We start from the raw sequence: 20851 nt of genomic DNA on the forward strand, positions 1-20851 counted from the left end.
AGTGAGCATGCGGTGTGGCGTGCTAAACTCTCTACGTTGTAGGTAGTGTTTAGTGATTTCATTGTATGTAGTGGGGGCGTCCTTGTTCTCCGAGTGGTCGGTTGAAGCCGCGCGGTCTGTAAGCGCGCGCGCAGCCTCGTTAGCCGCCTCGTTAAGGTTGGGGACGTCGCCGATCTTTGGTGCTAAGTGTGCCGGGAACCAGTATATGACGTGGTGCTTAATCTCTTTCTTTGTGACAATTCTTAGAGCCTGTGCGCAGACCGTGCCCTTTTGAAAAGCTCTATGTAGAGCAAACGCGCCTTCTTCTGATGATGATAAGTGGTTCTTGAGGGAAAGGGAAAGGTTGGCGCTATCTTCTGCAGCCCTTGAGGGAGCACGGCTCAGCGCCAACGGGGAGGGGTAAGTGGGAGCGAAAGAAGGGATAGAGTTGAGTCGCCATGACTGGGCGAAGCAAAACCGGCAGGCATAGGCGGCACGTATCAGGCCGAGATGGAAGGCCTTGGTGTGCTGCAGAGTCTGCAGGGGTGTTGTGCCAGGCCGGTCAGGCCCGGGGTGGGGTGGGAGGCCGTGAGGCCTTCCCGCTTGTAGAAATGTCCTTAGAGGCGTGCGGAGAGGTCTTCTGACGCACGAAAGACCGTGGGGGGGGGGGAGGGGGAGGGAAAGGAGAGGACGTTTAGCTGCGGCACCAAGTGCCTATTTATATCAGAGGCTCCGGCAACAGTCACCAACGCAGCACGCATTTTGAGCGAACGCGGGCAAAACGCCGACGGCGTCGACATTAGTTCTGCGTGTTGCCGGTGCTGCTGCATGTCCAAGTTTATACAGCTGATAAAGCTACTATCATTACTCCGTATAGCTCTCTACAAATTTGCTATCGCAATTGATGCTTCGCCTTTCAGGTGAAACTGCGACCACTTTTTATATTAATACGAATTTGGTGCCGAAGCTAAACGTCGCCTCCCCCCCCCCCCCCCCCCCCCCCCCCCCCCCCATCGCCTTTCGCGCTACGGAAGAAGTCGCGTTTGCTCTCTATATATGGTGATTGTAAAGGAGGAAAGAGACGCCTACTTCTACAGCCCTTAAGGGAGCACGGCGCAGAACGCGCGTTTGCTCTCCGCCGTGCGTTCGCTCCCCGTGATAGCGCGAGTCCCTCGCTCCCTTTCACTCACACATGCAGCGTCCGACGCGCGGCGACGATTTCATTGCCGTTGACGTCATACAGAACCTCACGGCGACGGCGACGGCAACAACGACACCGACGGCAGAAACACACTGAGTGTCCATATAATTGCTATCGCAATAAAAAAATTATGGTTGATCCTTTTTTTTTTCATAGGAATCGGTAGAACATAAAAGTGAAACGTGTCTTCACAGAAGCTGTTGCATGTTTGCTTCGTGAACTCACTGTCCGCTTCAGCGAGAGGCGCACGATTTGCGGGCCGAGGACCCTGTTGCAGGTTTGCTTAGCGCGCGGCGTCCTGTTGCCAAGCGCCGTCTTGCTGGCGAGTGGCTACTGCAGCCAGTCGAGCAGCGACGCGCTCAGCTGCTGGAATGGCAGTGGCAGACAGAGTTCGCACCGTGCGCCGCGAACGCGCGAAGGCATTCTGCTTCACGCTGGCGTGTCTTTCGCCGGAGCAAACCGTGATTCGCCCGGCGACGTCGTTGGCTTTCTGCGCCTTTTAGCACAGCAGTTGTCTTAGGTGGCGCCATCGCAAGCGAAGCCGTAGGCGATGCACTGCTGATGCCTGTCGAAGCCGCAATCCGTAGACGACGAGGCGCCACAGGCTTATCCGACGCTAAGTGCCTACACGAGGCCACAGAAGTACATGGATTTGTCTGATCTTCGTGCTTGTTGATTTAGACGTTGTTGTGGCTTTGTTTATTGCGCTTTATATGCCTTCCTTTCAGTAAATTTCAGAGCAATCTATACTTTTTGAAGTGCAGAAGACGCTGCGAACGCGCACAATCGCTGCTAATTACAACGGTTCAGCTTCTCGAGGTGGCCAAATCGAAACGCGCCAAGCGTCTCAGTGCACTGGCTTGCCCGCGATAAATTCGTAAGGGCATTTTATGTCGCTTGTCGATGCAGGCGTACGTGGCGTAATGGTTTAAATATCGGGCTTCTCTGCTAGAGGTCCTGTATTCTAATCCTGCCATCGGACAATTTTAATAATGTTGATTATTGTATGATTATTTATTGTTTCTAATTGCTTCACTGACTAATTGCTTCACTGACATGCGCAGATGTCGAAATAATTCATGGGGTCACGAGCAAGGACAAGGAAAGGCCGAACGTGTTGGGGAGACTCGTGTCTCGCTCACTCCGTGATAACGCTTTGAAAGCGACTGAAAAAAAAAAAGAGCTTGTTCCTAGAGAATTTGGCTATGAAGGCACTAATTCAGTGTATATCAGAAGATATGCATAGAAAATAAATTTCGTATTGGCAAGGCTGCTGCACGCAAAAAAGGAGAAAAAATTGAAGTATACATACCTGGGTGGCCAACGGAAAAGTTCTTGCTAGGAAAGCACTTGATTCCAGCGTTCGACATATTCAAACTAAGGACCATCTAGGGAAGATCTGTTAACTTTCGCTGTCGTGGCTACGTATCAATTACCCCTAGACAGCAACAACAGTAACTCTTGTTGTTCGCTGTGCAACGTGCGCAGTTCGCACGATAACATCGACGCTATTTGCTCTTTCCTAGTCGTTGTGCCACGTGATTTATTAACGTGTGAACGTCAAGGAACGGCGACCAACGACGGGCGAACGTCAAGAAGCGGCGGGGCGACCAGCAGCCAAAATCCAGGCAAGCGCAAGCTCGGGGCGCGTGGTTACCACTAACACTGTGGCTTGCTTGCTGACTGCTTCGTCGTCGTCTTGTCTTCTTCATTACAGTTATTTGTTTTCAATTCGATTTCATTGCTGTTTCGGAGATTTAGCTGAAATCAGGCGAGCCAGGTGAAAACCAGTGAACCGAGGCTATTAATTCTTTTCTATGTCTTGGCAGTCTCGTAGTTGAGACGATGGTGTTGGTCTATTCACGAAAGGCAATCTGAAACGTCACTTCGTTCCTGAATTCTCTTATTCTTATCTACATGACTGACTTTGTTGTACTAAAATCAACCACTGTAGCCAGCGATATCAATCGTGCCCCGAACGAAAATATGCAAATTTATGCGTAACTTTGAACAGTTTTGTTGTTTATTACACGCACGCACGCACACGCACACACACATACACACGTGGGGACTTCAACATGGACTCTTATGGTTTTCATAACGTAATTACGAGTCCCACGAAGGTCCCTGCTTTCATCAACATCATCATCATCAGCCTATATTTTATGTCCACTGCAGGACGAAGGCCTCTCCCTGCGATCTCCAATTTCCCCTGTCTTGCGTATTCCAACTTGCGCCTGCAAATTTCCTAACTTCGTCACCCCATCTGGTTGTCAGAGTCATGAGGGAGGTAGTGGCCGAATGCTGCACCAGGGAGGCCAATTCCTGTTCTGGTGAGGGAGTGACTGATGAGGCTTAGTAGGCCTTCCTAGTTTGGTTGCACCTGAACTAGTACAGCCCCACTAGCTCTCGGCAATATTTTTTTTTCTTGCCGGTGTCAGGCACCACTCCATGCCTGAAAATGTGGTGGACTGGAGTAGGATTCGAACTTACGACCTTCAGATTTGAAGCCGGGTATTCTACCTCTGCTCCACGCCACCATCATCAACATCAACTGATTATATAGTGTACCTATTTCGACACAACAAACAGGGAGTGCAACGTTTATGACACGGCAATTTCAGATGATTATCACACTACTATTTTTCACCGTACTAATAACACTATCCAACCTACAGCAGCTTATCGCAGCACAATAAATTTTCGCGTATTAGAACAGCACTTGTTTGTAGTTAATGATACCTTACGTATGCACACCGACAATATGGCATATTAAGTTGTAATATAATAGAATCCACTGTGCATTCTACAGTCACGCGCAAGAAAAGGTATCACCATGAGCCTATTTGTCCATAGATGACCAACACTGTTTTACAACTCATAAAGAAAAAAATGCTATTGACACAGAGCAGTTCATCAAAATAAAGGTAACTCGTACTATCAAGGAAAATTCGGGACAGCCCGAAATAAGGTGACGGAAGTCACTCGTACTCGTAACAAACAGTACTATTCAGAGCTCATTGCTTAAAACTGGAGAAACTCTAAAATGGCATGACATATTGTAAACTCTATAATAAAACCTACGCATAATAAATGCATTGTCTGATGTAGGAGTGATGAGAATTTCAGCCGACCTAATATTTGTGAGTTGCAATCGTTATTTTTGTAATATGGGTAAAGAAATTGCAAATTTATAGAGCACGCTGCATCAGCCAGGCAGTCCAGAAATTTGCGGATAAATCAAGATCACTCGCAATAAAGTTTTGCTTAGACATTACATTCGACAGTTTGGTATGGTTTGGTACTACTAATAGGTGCAGCTGACACCTGTGTCCTCTCACTAGACTAAATCTGAATACTTTTCATTGCAGCATACTTAACACAATAATTTCACCACCTGCCACGACCATTCGAGCTAAAAAAAGTTCCTTTTTTTTTCGCTCTATCATCGCCGCTGGTGACATGCACTTATCGCGTTGACTACATGGCGTTGATTACAACAAAGCGAAAACCACGACGGGGAGAGGCCTTCACTGCAGAGCAAAGCGAAAACCACGACGGGGAGAGGCCTTCACTGCAGAGCCACAACTTGTCGAGTCTTACGCCATTTCGGATTCCATCAAATCAAACTACACTAAAAAGAGGGAAGCAAGCTAACAAGCTTGTCATGTGGTGATTGGTTGTGCGCTGATGTAGCAATCCCGTGTGGTAATCTAGTACAGGCGAAGTGACCTAACTAACGCTAGAGTGTTCGGCCATACGATCGTGTCAGCTTATCGCAGTCACTGCTACCTTGCCTCTCATCCTTGGCCCAAGAACGGTGTTTGCTATCGCCTACACGGCTATAGGCAAGCGGCGAAACGTATCACAAAGTTGCCGTAGCTCATATGTATAAAAAACGGTTAACTAGCCGCGTGTGCACTGCAGACTTTCTTTTAATTACAGTGAATGGCTGGTAAATCAAAGCTACTACTGCACTTAACTGTAAGAATTAGCGTGAAATACGGGAAAACGGTCGGCACGGAAATGCGTGGCCGAGTTCAAGTCGCATTGAATTTTCGTATTTGTGTACTTTACGTTCGGAACCATACACGTAGACAAATTACTTACACAGCAGCACACAGCTGTAGATATAGGCTTGCCGAATTTCACGAAGGAATACTACTGAAACAGCGTAAAACATAGAAGCACACTAGCAATTGGGCGGCCGACCAATTGCTAGAACCTTGCTCGTGTCTATCCCTCACCATGGCGGTGGAAAACCAGCATCGCCTGACTTGAAGCACAGGGTTGTTGAGCTTATGCAAGTCCTCTATAATGTGCAGTGTAATGACAAGCTTTCAAATGTTGTGAATACCAGGATGTGAAAATTATCCGATATTAGTGGTCAGAAGGCTTTATATTATTCGCAAACTACCCGAAAAATATTCGATATCCGATTCGCTTATGGCACTATTCCATTCCTATTTGATTCGGTCTCAAAAACTACGATTCCCACAACACTGTTTTATATTTGAACGACCGTTGAGTCTTTTCTGTCACTCACTGTTGCAGAAGTTTTCTGTGCCTCCGAAGCCGTTACCAAGACGTCCACCAGCCCTCATTCCTTTGGCCAATGGCATGACCATACTATTTCATCGCAATCCCTTCGACATAAGCTCACTGAACCTTACAATATCCGCTGAGATCATCCCATTCATCACTCTTGCTTGCAACACTGCTGCGAAGCAAACATCCGGCTACTCTATGTTAATGCGTTAGCATGTGTGTGCGTGTGCGTACATGTGCGTGCGTGTCTGTGTGTGTGTGTGTGTGTGTAATGTGAAGACGTGGGCTCGTATCCCACCTGCTGGCCCATTGTTTTTTATTCACTATCATTTACGTTTATTTATCATTTATTTAATTCATTTAAGAACTACAAGTCATTTCCCCTATGCTGTCCTTGGTGTCATCGTTTGTTGCCTTCTTACGTGATATGACTAATGAACATCGGGCCCGTCGGCTTCCTTTCTTCTTCTTACGTCGTATCTTGTATCCTCTGTTGCGTTCTGTACACGTAACTTTTCGTCGCGTTCTTTTCTCTTGCGGGCAAACAACTCCCTCACGGTGTGTGCTCGGCCAGACGTACCAGGCAAGCTTCCGGTGCCCGAGCTGGTGAGCTGCGTCAACTGCTCGTCGTCCGCACCCGCGGGCAGCCGCCTGGTGTGGCGCGCGGTGTCGAACGCAGGCCACGAGGTGCTACTGGAGTACCCGGATCTGCTGATGGACGCGTACGCCATCTGGGCGCCCTGCCCGAGGCTCACCGTGCTCGTCACCTCGGCTCCCGAGCGGAGGGCGCAGCGGGACGCCATCCGGACAACCTGGGGGCGTCCGGACCGGGACTCCAACTGCAGCCACCGCGTCGTCTTTTTCACGAACGCGCAGCCCCGTTCGCAGCGATACTATGCCCTCAAGGTGTGTATCATCGTCATCATCATCATTATCACCACCATCATCATATCTTCGTTGACGAGACGGAGGCCTCTCCCAGCGATCTGCAATTACCCTTGTCTTGCGCCAGCTGACGACACCTTATGCCTGCGAAACATTTACAAATTTCATCACCACATAGTTCTTCTCCGCCCTCAACTATGCTTCCCTTCTCTTGGCATCCATTCCTATAACTCTAATGGACGAGCTCTTATCTTGCCGATGCATTACATGGCCGCCCGACTCATTTCATCTCATTATTGACAAGTGCAATATCGGCTACCCCCGTTTGGTCTCTAATGCACACCGCTGTCCTCCTGCCCGCGTCGTATATATATTCGCGGACAACTTTCTGTGGCAATGAAGGGGGACATGTATACGGAAAGCAAAGCGCGCACAACTAAGAGCGCTCCTGAAAAAAGATCCCCCATCTTCATCCGCGTTAGTTTAAGCTGGAGAAGAAATGACATACACATCTTATTTACATTAACAAAATAAGAAAAAGTGCACCACTGAGTGTTGAATTTGACTGATTTTTTCTGCTTCACCATTGGCGGCGTTTGGGCAAATGCGAAACCATCGCACTGGGAAGCTGCGCTTAATCAGTATCTGTTCCTGCAGGAAAGCAAGAGCGCTGGCAAACGCTGCCGGACTACTTGGCGCAGTAACACATGTGCAGAAGATCCACCCCTGTAGCTTTCCCTTCATTGTCAAAGAAAGTTGTCCGCGAGTATAGTAACTATACCTGCCTCATTACTATTACAGTTACCAGCCTTATTGGTGTGTAAAGGGTGTTATCTGCTCTATAGCTTGTCTGTCAACTTAACGGGTAGGAATGAATCGTTAGTGAGCAGAAATGAAGTTATCTTTTTTTTTATTTGCGACATATTGTGGAAAGTAAACGTGATGAAAGCTACGACAGACGACGCAAAAAAAGCATGCCTGATGGCATGAACTGTAATCGCTGTCGCCGTCAAGCTCTCGTGTCGGATATTTCGGGGCGCACCAGGGGTCAAAATTAGTGCATACAGCTTTCAACTACGGATCCTATCACTACAGCTGCATAGTTTGGTCTCGCTGTCTTGTGCAGCCATTTTTTATAGCCCTAATGGCATGAGTGTTAGCCATGGGACAAACCAGTGCTCTTAATAAGAGTGCAAAATTTTAGGTCTTTAGTGACTTACACGCGACGCCAACGAATGTTTGAATTAGTTGCATTATATATTGCCTTAGTTGCATCGACAATGGTTTGAAGCTTAATAAACCACATGATGTGGCACTGCGAACGATAGACGTCACAAATTTATTTTTATTTTGTGTCACTGCTGTTCTCTTCTTATTCTTTTCTTATTCGGTTGACGGTTCATTTAGTTGAGAAATTCAACGCGCACTAATGAGCGTGTAAAAGGAAGGGACGTACGCACGGAAGCGCTGTTCGCATTTCATTTTTTACTTAAAGGAAATCATAAATAAATGATTCACAACGGAAATTAATCCGTACTCACTCGCCCAATTTTCTGTTCTACTGCGGTTGAGTGTTGTCTATAGGTTGCGAGGTGCTGTCCTTCAAGCCTTATGCGGCTTAGGCAAAACTGCAGTTTGTAGCAGGCCACTTTGATTCATCATGTAAGTTCTCTTCTTACTATTAATGAGAAAGCTACTTGCCCAGCGGTGCGTTTTGAACGGTATATATATTAGTTATCTGTTGTGATTTGGTGGAAGGCAAAGGTAAAAAAATTATTTGGCTCCAATCCATGCTGTGAAGGTGGTTGGACAGCGAAGCTGCAAACGACACCCACAACGATCACCCATTGTGACGTCACTTGAATTTACACACGTGGGTCTACAAAGAGTGAAACCAGAGCCAAGTGAAATGGGCTTAACCACACCCTTTATTACTTCACAACAACATTATATTCACGCTGTTTTTCTGGCGTCTTTACTTTCTGTGGTCTACCCATGGTAGCCTGGAATGATCTGAATGAGTTGCTAGACCGTGATGACGTCACTACGTGATTTCTATGCTGTTGGGTACTTTTCCACTCGGAGTAGCTTGCGCAACCGTAATCTTTACCGGGAAACACACGCGGGAGAAGGAACACTGTAAACTACACCCACTACGATTACCCATTGTGACGTCACTTGAATTCACACACGTGGCTCTACAAAGAGTGAAACCAGAGACACTGGTTTCACAAGGGTTTTGAATGACGTCAACCCCTTTCGAAGCAGCTGCAAACCTAATCTTTACCGGAACGCGTCGGAGGGTGTTCCCATTGTTCACACACGCCTTATCATCCATCATGTGGTTTGATTCTTGTTTTGTGGTTTTTCTTTTGAAAACGAGTGCTGAGCTGCTTTTCTGTATGCCTAATTTAAAAGGAGAGGCGAGGGAAGCCTGGAAGAGCACGCGCCAACCCGCTTTCCTTCCATGTCCCTTCCTCGCGACACATGGCGTTTTTTGCTTACGACGACACGAAAATTTTCTTGGCTGGTAGGTATACAGCTTCGCTGTAAAATCCGCAGACACATCTGTCAGAAACATATGTGTCTCACAGATGTGTTTGCGGATTTTGAGACAGAAATATGTCACACGTATGTGTCTCATATTTCTGTGAACACACGAACTGTTAACGATACAAAACATTCCCTCCGCTCTCTCCCCCCACCCCCTCCACACACCTGGAAAAAGGAAAGAAGAAAGCAGGTGCAGGGAGTAGACGTCACATCAAGCAAGGAAAGTAAGGAAGAACAAAAATTATCTAAATCCCCCACACTGTAGAAAGCAATGATATGCGAAGCATTTTGCGGATTTACAGCTGGCTGTTTAACCTAGTTTGGCGTACGTTACGCAAAGTACTACCAGATGGCGCAACATGTTCATGTAAGACGAGAAATTGTGTGTGTGTGACGACAAGTTCGGTACGCCGTCGGTGACATGGATGGTTAGACGACGATGGCGGCATCAGAAATTTTTTTGGATACCACCCAAAACAGATACTTCACAACTCGTTCTATTACAACTTAGGGCCGATCCCCAAAGCGCGCGCTGTCACGCATAGCGACTTAAACCGCTAGTTACGCCGAGGTTTGTACATGGGAGAAACTGGCATGCTCTTCATTGTGTAAGCAAATTGTTGATATGCGCACCCACCAATAATCTCAGAGCGCTAGCCTAGGCGCCACAAGTGTATATCAGAGTGTCGTTTCATGCATGCGCCTCTGATCTAATGGCTGCGGGCTATTGCATTGGGGCACCATGGTCAGACTTGCAGAAGACATTTCTCTTTTAAATCGAAGTTTTATTTGCTTCTCATTCTTCTCATTCACGGATACTGACTGCCATCTTGCCCATTATAAACACCAACCATCGAGTCGGACAGTTGCCACAGTTTTTCAATTTAGCTCTTTCTATTAGAGTCGTTGTCCTTCTCTTTGGCGCTGTGCAATAATGGTTGCAACTTATAGCTTGTGATCTTCGGCGAGTGTTACGCATGCAGGTTATCGCGTAATTTCGGCTTACAAAGAAGTTCTAGCGAGGCCAACGGCTCACGAGACTGAAAAATTATGGGGACCCCACGCTCTGTGGGAATCGGTTTAAGCGAAGGTTTCTTTGGTGTTAGCGTGAAACCCTGCTGCCCTTTTGCGATTGTTTGCAACTATATAGACCACACAACCAACCTTGGACACAGCAAAAAATTACTCGCTCAACCTAATCATGCGTCGCTGCAACATTGTCGACACGTCCGACGGAAACCAGAGTCGATTGCACGCACTAAACCGAACCTAACTCCTCCTGCACGAAGTGTTTCTGGAAGTACTCGCTGGCAAGTACTTCGAGAATACTTAAGATCGCATTGTAAACGACACGATCTCGTTGCACGTCACTGCAAAGCTTCGAATTTATGAGCAAGTGGGTACTCATGGAGCATGCGTATCGGCCCTGCTATACGCTTCGTTAAACCACGCTTCGCTGTGTATCGGATTCAGATGTTGCTGCTATGCTCCACGCTTCCGAGCCTATGTCTCCCACTCAGTACACGCTTCGACACCATTTTGTCTGTGTTGGAGCTCGTGCCTGTGCTTAGCTCCTGGTCGCCCCGGGCCGCCTTAGTTTGCGCTATGTCATGATGGTCTCGGGAAACAGCGCAAAGTGCTAGACAACCGCAAAGTGAAAGAAAGAGGCGAAAAAAGCTTTGTTCTACGAGTGTTACCTCACTGAACCGAGCCCATCAGCCAACCACCACTATCGCATGGCCAGTGAGGATAGTTCTAACACTGACCCTCCGGGAGCCGTAGTGCAAGACAGCCGCCAGCAGCGGCCACCATCCGCAAAGTGAGTAGAGGTGGCAAATGAAGCTTCCTTTCAAAAATTTCTGTGCAGAATTAGTTACCACAGAGTAATACTGTACACGGGAAGGTGAAAATTGCTATTTAATTTACAGGAAATTGTGAATAAGCCTCACAGACAGACCTTCACAGAGTCGTATTCGTGCGAGCAGCTTGCATGCAGCGCGGAAGACTAGTGCAGATTAACTTAAAATAAGTGGAAGTGGTCACCCTCTTGCTGCATATTCGTATAGAGTGTTCTTTGCATCACCGAGCATATCGTTTGTGCACGTGCGTGTGCGTATGCGCAGACCGAGTATCGGCCTCTCAAGGACATCGTGGTCCAGGCGAGAGTCGCCGGTGTGCCCGAGCCAACCTGGTGGATGTCCGCGCTGCTTGTAGAATGGGTCCCCACGCACGTGTCCGGTTCGAGGCTCGTGCTGCGCGTCACCGACGACACGTACGTTAACGTGCCGGCGCTTCTGGCCACCGTGGACAGCCTGCGCACGTCCGACCAGAGGCTCCTCCTGTACGGCCGCTTGTCGTCGGATCGGACGCACCTCGAAGACTGCGTCTACATGGCCAAGTCCGATGGCTTCAGGCAACTGCAACTGCCGTTCGCCGACGTGCTGGCAGCGAACCAGAGTGACGTGCCGCTGGTTACGGGAGCGATTGCACGCGAGGCAGGGCTCTTATTGGTGCACCTGGATGGCATCGGCAGCTGCGACGTTCAGCGCGCTGCCGTAACGGCGCGAGAATGGTTGCAAAAAGGCGGTGCCTCTTCGCACCTGACGGTACGTGGGATGTCGCCCGTGCTGATGGCCACGCTGCACCAAGTAGTCTCGAAGCCCGAACTGCCTGTCGGTGCGTGAGTGAGCGAGTGAAATAACTGCGCCTGTGTCGAACAGGCTCGAAACGCGGTTATATTTCAGCTGCGTTTCGCTTGAGGTATTCATTTGAATTCAACACAGAAGTCTATATGCGGAAGATGTTTGAAAGGGTGAAACGATGTCTCTTACGAGATCGCTTCACCGTTGAGGAGTAATGACTTCACGGTAGCATTATTTTTGATTTAGCCACAATTATGCAAATGAAATTTGTATGTTTCGTTTTACGAGCTAAATTCTTGAGTGGTTGTTGGTGCTTCGCCGGCGTCGTCAGTATTACATAGCTATATGCTACTGAACATTCTGAGTATAGCAGTTCGTGCCTAGAGGCGAACTACTGTAATATTTCAGTGCTCTTCTGACCAACAGTTTTCCGGGTTGGTACCGGGGCGTTCAGAAGTTACCATGAAGCATCTAAAATGTACATATATGTGTTTGAGAGCTCAATCTTGTCGATGCTAGCGAAACGGGAACTAAACTGTCTCAGCATAATCAGCCTATGCTTTAATACTTTTTTGATATACTCACGAGCTTATGGGTTGTATTCGAAACGATTCAGCGTTTGAGTTTTGAATAGACCCTAGTTCAATCTTTTGAGCACTTATGGCGTCATGGATGGGCTGGCAGCGTTCTGACCTTCCAAACCGAAGAGAGAAAATGTTTATTTTTTCGGAGACGAATCTTCGGCCATAGCTTGCTGTTCAGAGGCCTTTTTCTGTACAACTTCACGTAAAACAAAACAACACAAATCTAAGTAATCACTTGAAAAGTAAATTAGGCGCCTGAAAGAAGGGAAGAAATGTTGTCTGGGCACAAGCAGTGAGTCGTACTTATAGGCAAACGCGTTATCTCTAAAAACGGTTAATGTTCATTCAAGAACCGACATGACCAGCGTCGGTGCATGTCTGGAGCATGGTCGCTAATAGGACGAAAGAGTTGGATTGTGGCTTAAAAAGCAACACTTCTGTACAGATGACTTTAGTGTTGACTAATGTTATCTGGACAAGAAATAAAATAGATTTCATACTCTCTGCCGATCCCAGCTTAGTGCAGGATGTAGAAGTGTTAGCTAAGGTAAATTGCAGTGAACATGGGTTACTGAGGTCTAGGATTTCTCTCAATATGAAGAGAGAAAGAGTAAAATTAGTCAAGAAGAAACAGGCCAACCTAGACGTAGTAAGGGTAAAAGCAGAGCAATTCAGGCTGGTGCTCGCAAACAAATATGCAGCTTTTGAAGAGGAAGATGAAGACAACATAGAGGTAATAAATGAAACCGTAACTAGGCTGATCTCAAAGCAGCAATAGAAGTGGAAGGTAAGGCACCGAGGCAACCAGTAGGTGAGCTCTTCCAAGTAACAAAGGACCTAATAAAGAAACGACAAAGCATGAAACTGTCAAGCTCAAGAGATAATATAGAATTCGCTTAACTGTAAAACTGATCAACAAGAAGAAAGTAAGGGATATTCGAAATTATAACGCGGAAAAGATCGAGCAAGTCGTAAAAAATCGAAGCACATTGAAATCAGTGATAAGAAAACTTGGCATAGGACAAGGCAAGATGTATGCACTGAAAGATAAGCGTGGTAATATCAGCAATTTCGATGACATAGTAATAGCAGCGGAATAATTCTATACTGACTTGTACAGTGCCCAGAGCAGCCAAGCTACTTTCATTCGAAGTAGTGGGTTGGGTTTGGCCTCTTTTGAAGTCAGAGAAGCACAGAGCAAAATTAGTTTTGAAGAAAGGCTCAGGAACATGGATGAAAATAAATGGGCGGCTAAAGTGCACAAGTATCTCTACATGAAAAGCGTGGACACAGAATGGAGGAAGAGGTCAAGGAAGTTGACAACCAAGTACAGGATAATCGAAACTGTAAATAGACAACCAGGAGTCATCAGAAAGAAAGTGAGAGAAATAGAGACCGTGAATTGGATGCAAAGAATGGAAACAAAGAGGACAATGGAGATTTACAAGAATGAGAAGAAAGAAATTAGAAGGGAAAATCTGTACGATAACACAAAGGGCAGTGCCTTGCTATTTGAGGCTCGAGCCGGTTGCCTAAGGACGAAAACATATCGGAACAAATATTCGGAACTAGATGAGACATGTGTATGCTGCAGTAAAGAGCCAGAAACCACTCAGCACATCCTGATAGAATGTGACGGGATCCACCCAGCGAGAACCGTAGGTAACGTGCAACTCCCAGAAGCGCTTGGGTTTAAAGTGGAAGGAAACAAACAGATCAGCCGTAGAGATCAGCAAGAGACGATTAGAGTACTGGTGGAAAAAAAGCAGGGAAGAGATTGATACGACCTGATCTCTTAAAATCATAGGCAGTGGTACAAGGTAAATTTTTGAAAAATAAGAATAATGAGAGGTATACAAAAATGCTAGATAAAGAACATGTATAGTATACCTGATTAAATCAAGCAGGCTAGGTGACTATTTGTCGCCGCCCCGTTTCAAAGGAGATGCCAATAAATCATCATCATCATCACCACACCACCACCACCACCATCATCATCATCATCATCATCAGTGATGAACAGGATACAGAGGCTCCTTCTATAGCAACGATGACGTTAGAAGGGCCTTGCAAGACATGACCCGGAGAAAAGCGGCTGGGGAAGACGGAATAAAAGTGGACTTATTAAAAGACAGAGTAGATATCATGCTTGAAAAGTTTTCGGCCCTTTATACGCAATGCTTCACGACTTAAGTGTACCACAGAACTGGAAGAATATCAACATTACACTAATGCATAAGAAGGGAGACGTTAGGGAATTGGAAAAATAATAGGCTCATTAGCTTGCTTTCAATATTGTATAAAATATTTACCAAGATACTTTCCATTATAATCAGGCCAACACATGACTTCAATCAACCAAGAGAACAGGCAGGCTTCAGGAAGGGATATTCTACAATGGATCACATCCGTGTCATCAATCAGGTAATCGAGAAATCTGCGGAGTACAATAAACCTCTCTATATGACTTTCATAGATTATGAAGATGCATTTGATTCAGTCGAGATAATAGATCGAGGCATTGCGTAATCAAGGAGTACAGGAGGCATATGTGAATATCTTGGGAAATGTCTAAAAAGATTCCGCAGCTGCATTGGTTCTCCACATGAAAAGTAGAAAATTACCTATCAAGAAAGGTGTCCCGCAGGGAGACACAATCTCTCCAATGCTGTTCACTGCATGCTTAGAAGAAGTATTCAAGCTCTTAGACTGGGAAGACTTAGGAGTGAGGATCAACGGCGAATATCTCAGCAACCTTCGGTTTGAAGATGACATTGTCCTATTCAGCAACAATGGAGACGAATTGCAACAAATGATTGAAGACCTTAACCGAGAAAGTGTAAGATTGGGGTAGAAGATTAATATGCAGATGACATAGATAATGTTCAATAGCCTGGCAAGAGAACGTACAAGAATTCAGGATCGCCTGTCAGCCTCTAGAGTCTGCAAAAGAGTACGTTTATCTAGGTAAATTACTCACAGGGGACCTTGATCATGAGAAAGAAATTTACAGAAGAATAAAAGTGGTTTGGAGTGCATACGGCAGGCATTGCCAAATCCTGACTGGGAGCTTACCACTGTCGTTGAAAAGAAAAGTGTACAATCATTGCATTCTACCGGGGCTAACACGAGGGGCAGAAACTTGGATAACCTTAACAAAGAAGCTAGACAACACGTTAAGGACCGCACAAGGAGCCATCGGACGAAAAATGTTTCGTCCTGCAGTGTAACTGCGAGTCGGCCTAGTTGGAACAGATTCATTTTCTTAAATTTTTGTGCGCAAACAAACAGGGACGAAGAAAAGGAGACACAAGGAAGCGCTCGTCCTTGTGTCTCCTTTTCTTCGTCCCTGTTTGTTTGCGCACAAAAATTTAAGAAAATGGTCCTGCAGTGAACATAAAAATAGGCTGATTGCGATGATGAATTTTATCTGGTGTCGGCGGGCTTTGCGGGCGGGTATGTTCGGTTCCTCTGTCCTCTATTTTGTTCTAATCTGTTTACCTCGTCGCCGCCGCAATAATGTAATACACGCAAAGTGCCTCGAGCGGCCAGCCGCGCGGCAATTCTGCGTGTATTCGCGGGCTTCTTTCACGCTCGGAAAAACACATTTATGTAGCAGGTATTGAGCAACAGGAAGCTATATCGGGAGTTTTTCACGTTGCTCTACAATCTTCTCATTGACACTTTGATAATTAGCACAGTACTTCTCGAGTTAGATAATTAATAACAATTACCTAATCAAATCTCAGTAACCAAAAAATTACTGGCGGCTACTCCACTGTACTGGAAACAATACGCACAGGGTTGGCTTCGCGTAACGCCGTTCCTCTCTTTCTTTAAATCGTGCTGCGTGATGGCTGGGACACCCTGTATACACAAACAGAATGGTAACCTTGAAATTTAACGAAGAGCATTTCGACACTCACTTCCGCACTAGAGTTGTCGACATTCCTTGCCGACAGACAAAACGCCAGGAATTATACGCCCCACATTATACGCCCCACATATCGTGAACCATGAGGGCCCCGAACAATTATTTTAATTTGCATTTATTTCTTGGACCTATATAAAATTTCAAGATGATGCAGGTACTAAGGCAATGAGTGCCTTACAGAGGTCCCTGATCCCACCCAGTAGCAGCAGTATGGCGCGCATAAAAAATTAATCCATCTCCCGCTAAAGGGAAGCATGTGTGGATGCGAAGCAGTGGGGAGATGGTTAGCTTGAGCGGGAGATGGTTTCGCGGCAGCGGCCCAAGCGCTCATCGCGGCGCTGCACAGGAGAGAGAATGAGGCGCGCGCGCTCCGTCATTTTCATACCGCGGAACTACCGTGGCGCCCCCAGCGGAGTATGCAGCTGTCGCACCACCTGTCGTGCGCGCCGCTCCGGATTCCTAGAGGAGAGAAAGGGGGGGGGAGCGTAGGAGAGGAGAGAGAAGGGGAGGGGACGCGCATGCGCTGTTGGGGTGTGGGACGCCGCGGGTGGGATGGACAAAGCCCCCGCCATAAGCTGCTTCGCATCTAAAAGCACATTTGCTCTAAAATCTAAAGCAATTTTAATAATTAAAGAATTGTACATGGTGTTTAAGTCTACAACAAGAATGTATCGCTAGTTAACGTAATAGTATTGTTGAGGTCATACGAACCAAATACAATAAATATAGATTATTTGCAATATTCACAAGAAAAAAAGACAGCAGATGTGTGCGACCTTGGACAATTACGACTCCATTTCCAGCGAAGCTATTTCTTTCGAGTAGTTGCAACAAACGTTTCAGTTTCCTGTGATCAAATCGCATACTTGAAAACGTTGCCCATATATGACTGTTCCGTTTGAAACCATGCCCACATGTAATGTTTTGGAGCTCTTCGTGTTGGCACCAATTTTTAAAAAGCCAGTAATTGTTTAACACACATGTTACGTCACCAGTACATTTACCATAGTGTGCCAGGGCAGCGTGCTCAATTCTGCCCCACTCGTTAGACACACTCATAACGCTTTAGAGCGCTTGCATAGGAAATTCATTGCTAAAGCTCGAATTAACCATCTATTTTAAACTTCACCTACACTTCAACCATTACCGGGTTCTGACTGTCACCAAACATAATTAAAGAAGCTGCATTTTTTAGTTCAATGAGGACGCCAGGCGAACCTAATATATCACGCATGAAAAAGTAAACAAAAAAGGCGGTTCAATAATTATTCGTAACGCTTCTAAATAAGCAACTAACGTGAGAACTTCGCGACACATTGCATTTAAAATGTTACTTATTTCTTCAAAGTATAAAAATTAATGAAACGCAAAGTTCTCTTGGGGCATTGGGAAACCTGGCTAAATATTTGCCGTGGTTGAACGCGGTTAAACCAAGTTTGACGAGCGATAGCACGGTTTTGCTTGTCTTGAGAAAGGACACAAACGCTGCCCGGCGCAGTCAGTAACTAACGCATCTAGAATTGCGCCACAAGACAACACACAGACGCTCCTCGGCTCGGCAGCAGCAGCGAGCGAATTGACCTTCAGGCGGCGTGTCGCTTCAACGCGAACTAAGCGTCGAAAGCACACCGCATACTAAGCTACCAGCACGAGGCGCACTGTGTACACATCGCACATCGCTTTGAAGATGAGGCCTGCGCGACCGCGCACTTTGTCCACATCGCAGATCACTTTCAAGATATGGGCGCACACGCGGTGTACGCACCAGTCGCCGATAGTGGCCAGTTTGACCTTGGCTGTGCTTGAAGGTCAAATTTACGGAACCAGGCGTTTTCTGGGTTTGTACCTGGAGTAGTAGAGCTATTGCTGTAATAACAGTAGTGTGATACTTTCAAAGGCTTGTTTGCAATGTTTTAAAGCCGTGTTTGATCAACACGCATTCACCATCGCACATAAACTTGGCGTATTGTTCTCCTTATGTTCGCAAAATTAGACCTCAGTTGTTGTAATTATGCCATCGTAGCAGTCTAAATTTTACACCGCTCGTAAAACACACTAATAACGCTATATGGACCACTTGCATACTTAATTTACTGGAAAAGACGCATTTAACCTACTCGTTTAAAACATCCCCTACTAATTACTTATACCATGGCCTTAGCTTTCTCCAGGTATAAACAAGATGCTTTGTTTAGCTCACCGAGGACACAGGAGAAACAAATTACGAATCCCATATGATGCACAAAGAAAAATAAGGGTTTAGTAATTATCTGCAGCAATTCCATTTAAAGCAGGAATGTGAATGTTTAGCAACTCATCCCACACAAAATTCTCCATATTCTGGCAAAATTTCAAGTTCGTTTAACGCGCAGTTGTTTTAGGTCTGGGAAACATTTCGATTTGTGGCAGTATGAAACCCTGGAATGCTTGAATGAGTAAATTTCTACAAAGGCTGTAATGAACCTACACAGAATGAAAATTTATCGCCTTTCACTTATAACATTGATTCATACTCCGAAGAAATATAAGCAGCGTTCCTCGCACAGTTTGCCGAGGATACCGGTAAAAAGCCCCTAAATCTCGTGTATAACGCGTAAAAATTGTGAGAAGATTGAAGAAAACGAGCATTAGCCAACCGAAAAGAAAAAAATAATAAAATAAAAGGAATACGAAAAAAAAAACGAGAACGTTTCGGAAGTTTTTGCACCCTATAGGGGTGCCTTGTTCACAATGAACGAGGTGCATGGCGGTCTTTATTATATACATGCCGTTATGACGTCATGCGTTTGCATATAGCTCAGGGAGGGGTCCTCGTGTTCGGTCAATGGTGCGTGCCGTAGATTATATGCAAAATGATTCAAGTAACAAGCGGGATGATAACTCCATTTCGATGACGAAAGCCGATTTTCAATCAATACTGTGACCTTGCTTTCTCGTGATGCTCTGGCAGTGCGTTTGACACAGTGTGCCACTTGGCTACGATTGCCGCATTGACAATCGCGGCTTCCTTCACTGAAAAACACATATTAAATTTTGCTTCAGCTGTGTTTTGTTGGAAAGGGTCCGCTTTCAAAAGTGTGTGGGGGGGGGGGGGGAAATGCCATGCTTCGCCCCCCCCCGCTTTTTACAGGGGGGGGGGGGGGGCAGCCTCGGTAGATACGCGTATGAGTGCAGCTAGAAGCGTTGGGGAACGTTATATGCGTGCTTTCATGGTGTCTTTGGAGAACTAAATAATTGACGGCGATTACGTTTAAAGCACATGGAGCAAATGTTACGGGTGATGCGGCGGAAAATTTTAAAGTGTGTGGGTTAACTGGGGGCCAAAAAATTTATAAACCATCGTTATTGTTGCCTGTTTGGAGGCGTTATGTGAAACTCTTACAAGTTTCCCCACCACCACGGCAGTCTCCACCGCTCGCTGGAGACCTGCCTTGGTGTTTCAGGCACCCATAGTGCCTGAAGGTGGTGCTTCATAGGCACCGCTTCGGCTTCGTCCTCGCACCATCCGTGCTCGAGCGGCGGCCGTAGTATACCGGTCACGCCGGGGAGGCCCTCTCCTGTCCTCTCCCTTCGATCCATTCCGCCGCAGGAACCCGGGCCCTCAATAGCCTCCGCGGACCAAGAAGCGCCACAGGAGTCGCACAAGTGCCCGGACTTTGGTCTGGCCCACCACGACCGACCGTACCCCATATGTCTTTTGGGAATGCCTGCCCGCCACGCTCAGCACCAGGAAATACAAGTGCATTGTGCGGTACAAGCGATATGCTTTCACAGGGACGATTTGGTATACAATCTTAACACGGGGAGAAACGGCGTCTCGTGTGCGTGCCGTAAAGAGAGCCCTTTATTATCTTCTGAAATGTCCCCATAAACATAACTCCACTGTGGCAGCTCAGGAGAACGTGGGGAACGGTGCGAGTGTCGTCCGACTAGGCAGCCTTCGTCATTTCGTTTTATCGTTCGTCGCTCGTAACCTACTTCAGCTAAATATGAACAGCATGCTTCGCATAGTTCACTGAGTCGACCAAGAAAACCAGCTACGTACACGCCTCGTATAACGCATGAAAGTTGGCAGAAATAGAGTATTTTGTAATGATATTCAAAATAGGTAATTAACCAATACACTTGAAACTTTCCGTACACGTCTCCCATAGAATGGATCCCATGTCCTCTAAATATAAAATCACTGCTGTTTTGGTCCGCCCAGGGAAACGGGGGAACTTGGCAAATGTTTCATATAACACCTCTAAACAGGCCAAAAACGAGGGTATATATAGTAAGTTTCATTGTATGTTTAATTAACACACGCGCATCAAAATTTGTCTGAAGAGTTCCCGTAACATTTGCCCTAATTTTATAGAAATATAAACTTCGTGAGTGTTCTGCTTTCTCCAGAAAACCGTGAAAACAGGCATACGTATACGGTTCTTTGAGCGCTTTTAGTCGCACTAAGAACTTCGCTGTGAAATGTCATATGCAAGAGCTCAAAAGCGTTATGCCTCTGTTATTAGCTGTTCCCATTGTC

The 20851-nt window shown here is 46.3% G+C and overlaps 1 protein-coding gene across 1 annotated transcript; it reads left to right on the forward strand.

Annotated features, from left to right (window-relative positions):
• The first annotated feature begins 4350 nt into the window (after window positions 1–4350).
• LOC125943548 (uncharacterized) lies at window positions 4351–11965 on the forward strand. Its single transcript, XM_049662928.1, has 3 exons — window positions 4351–4354; window positions 6303–6634; window positions 11290–11965. Exons 1-3 carry the CDS (start codon window positions 4351–4353, stop codon window positions 11848–11850), a joined length of 897 nt encoding a protein of 298 aa, XP_049518885.1. The 3' UTR covers window positions 11851–11965.
• Window positions 11966–20851: the final 8886 nt, after the last annotated feature.

Source organism: Dermacentor silvarum, chromosome 2 (genome assembly GCF_013339745.2).
Source record: "Dermacentor silvarum isolate Dsil-2018 chromosome 2, BIME_Dsil_1.4, whole genome shotgun sequence".
Lineage (NCBI taxonomy): Eukaryota > Metazoa > Arthropoda > Arachnida > Ixodida > Ixodidae > Dermacentor > Dermacentor silvarum.

Coding starts and splice junctions, on each gene's coding strand:
- LOC125943548 (XM_049662928.1), top strand. Junction 6,635..11,289: donor AGCGATACTATGCCCTCAAG/GTGTGTATCATC, acceptor GCGTATGCGCAG/ACCGAGTATCGGCCTCTCAA.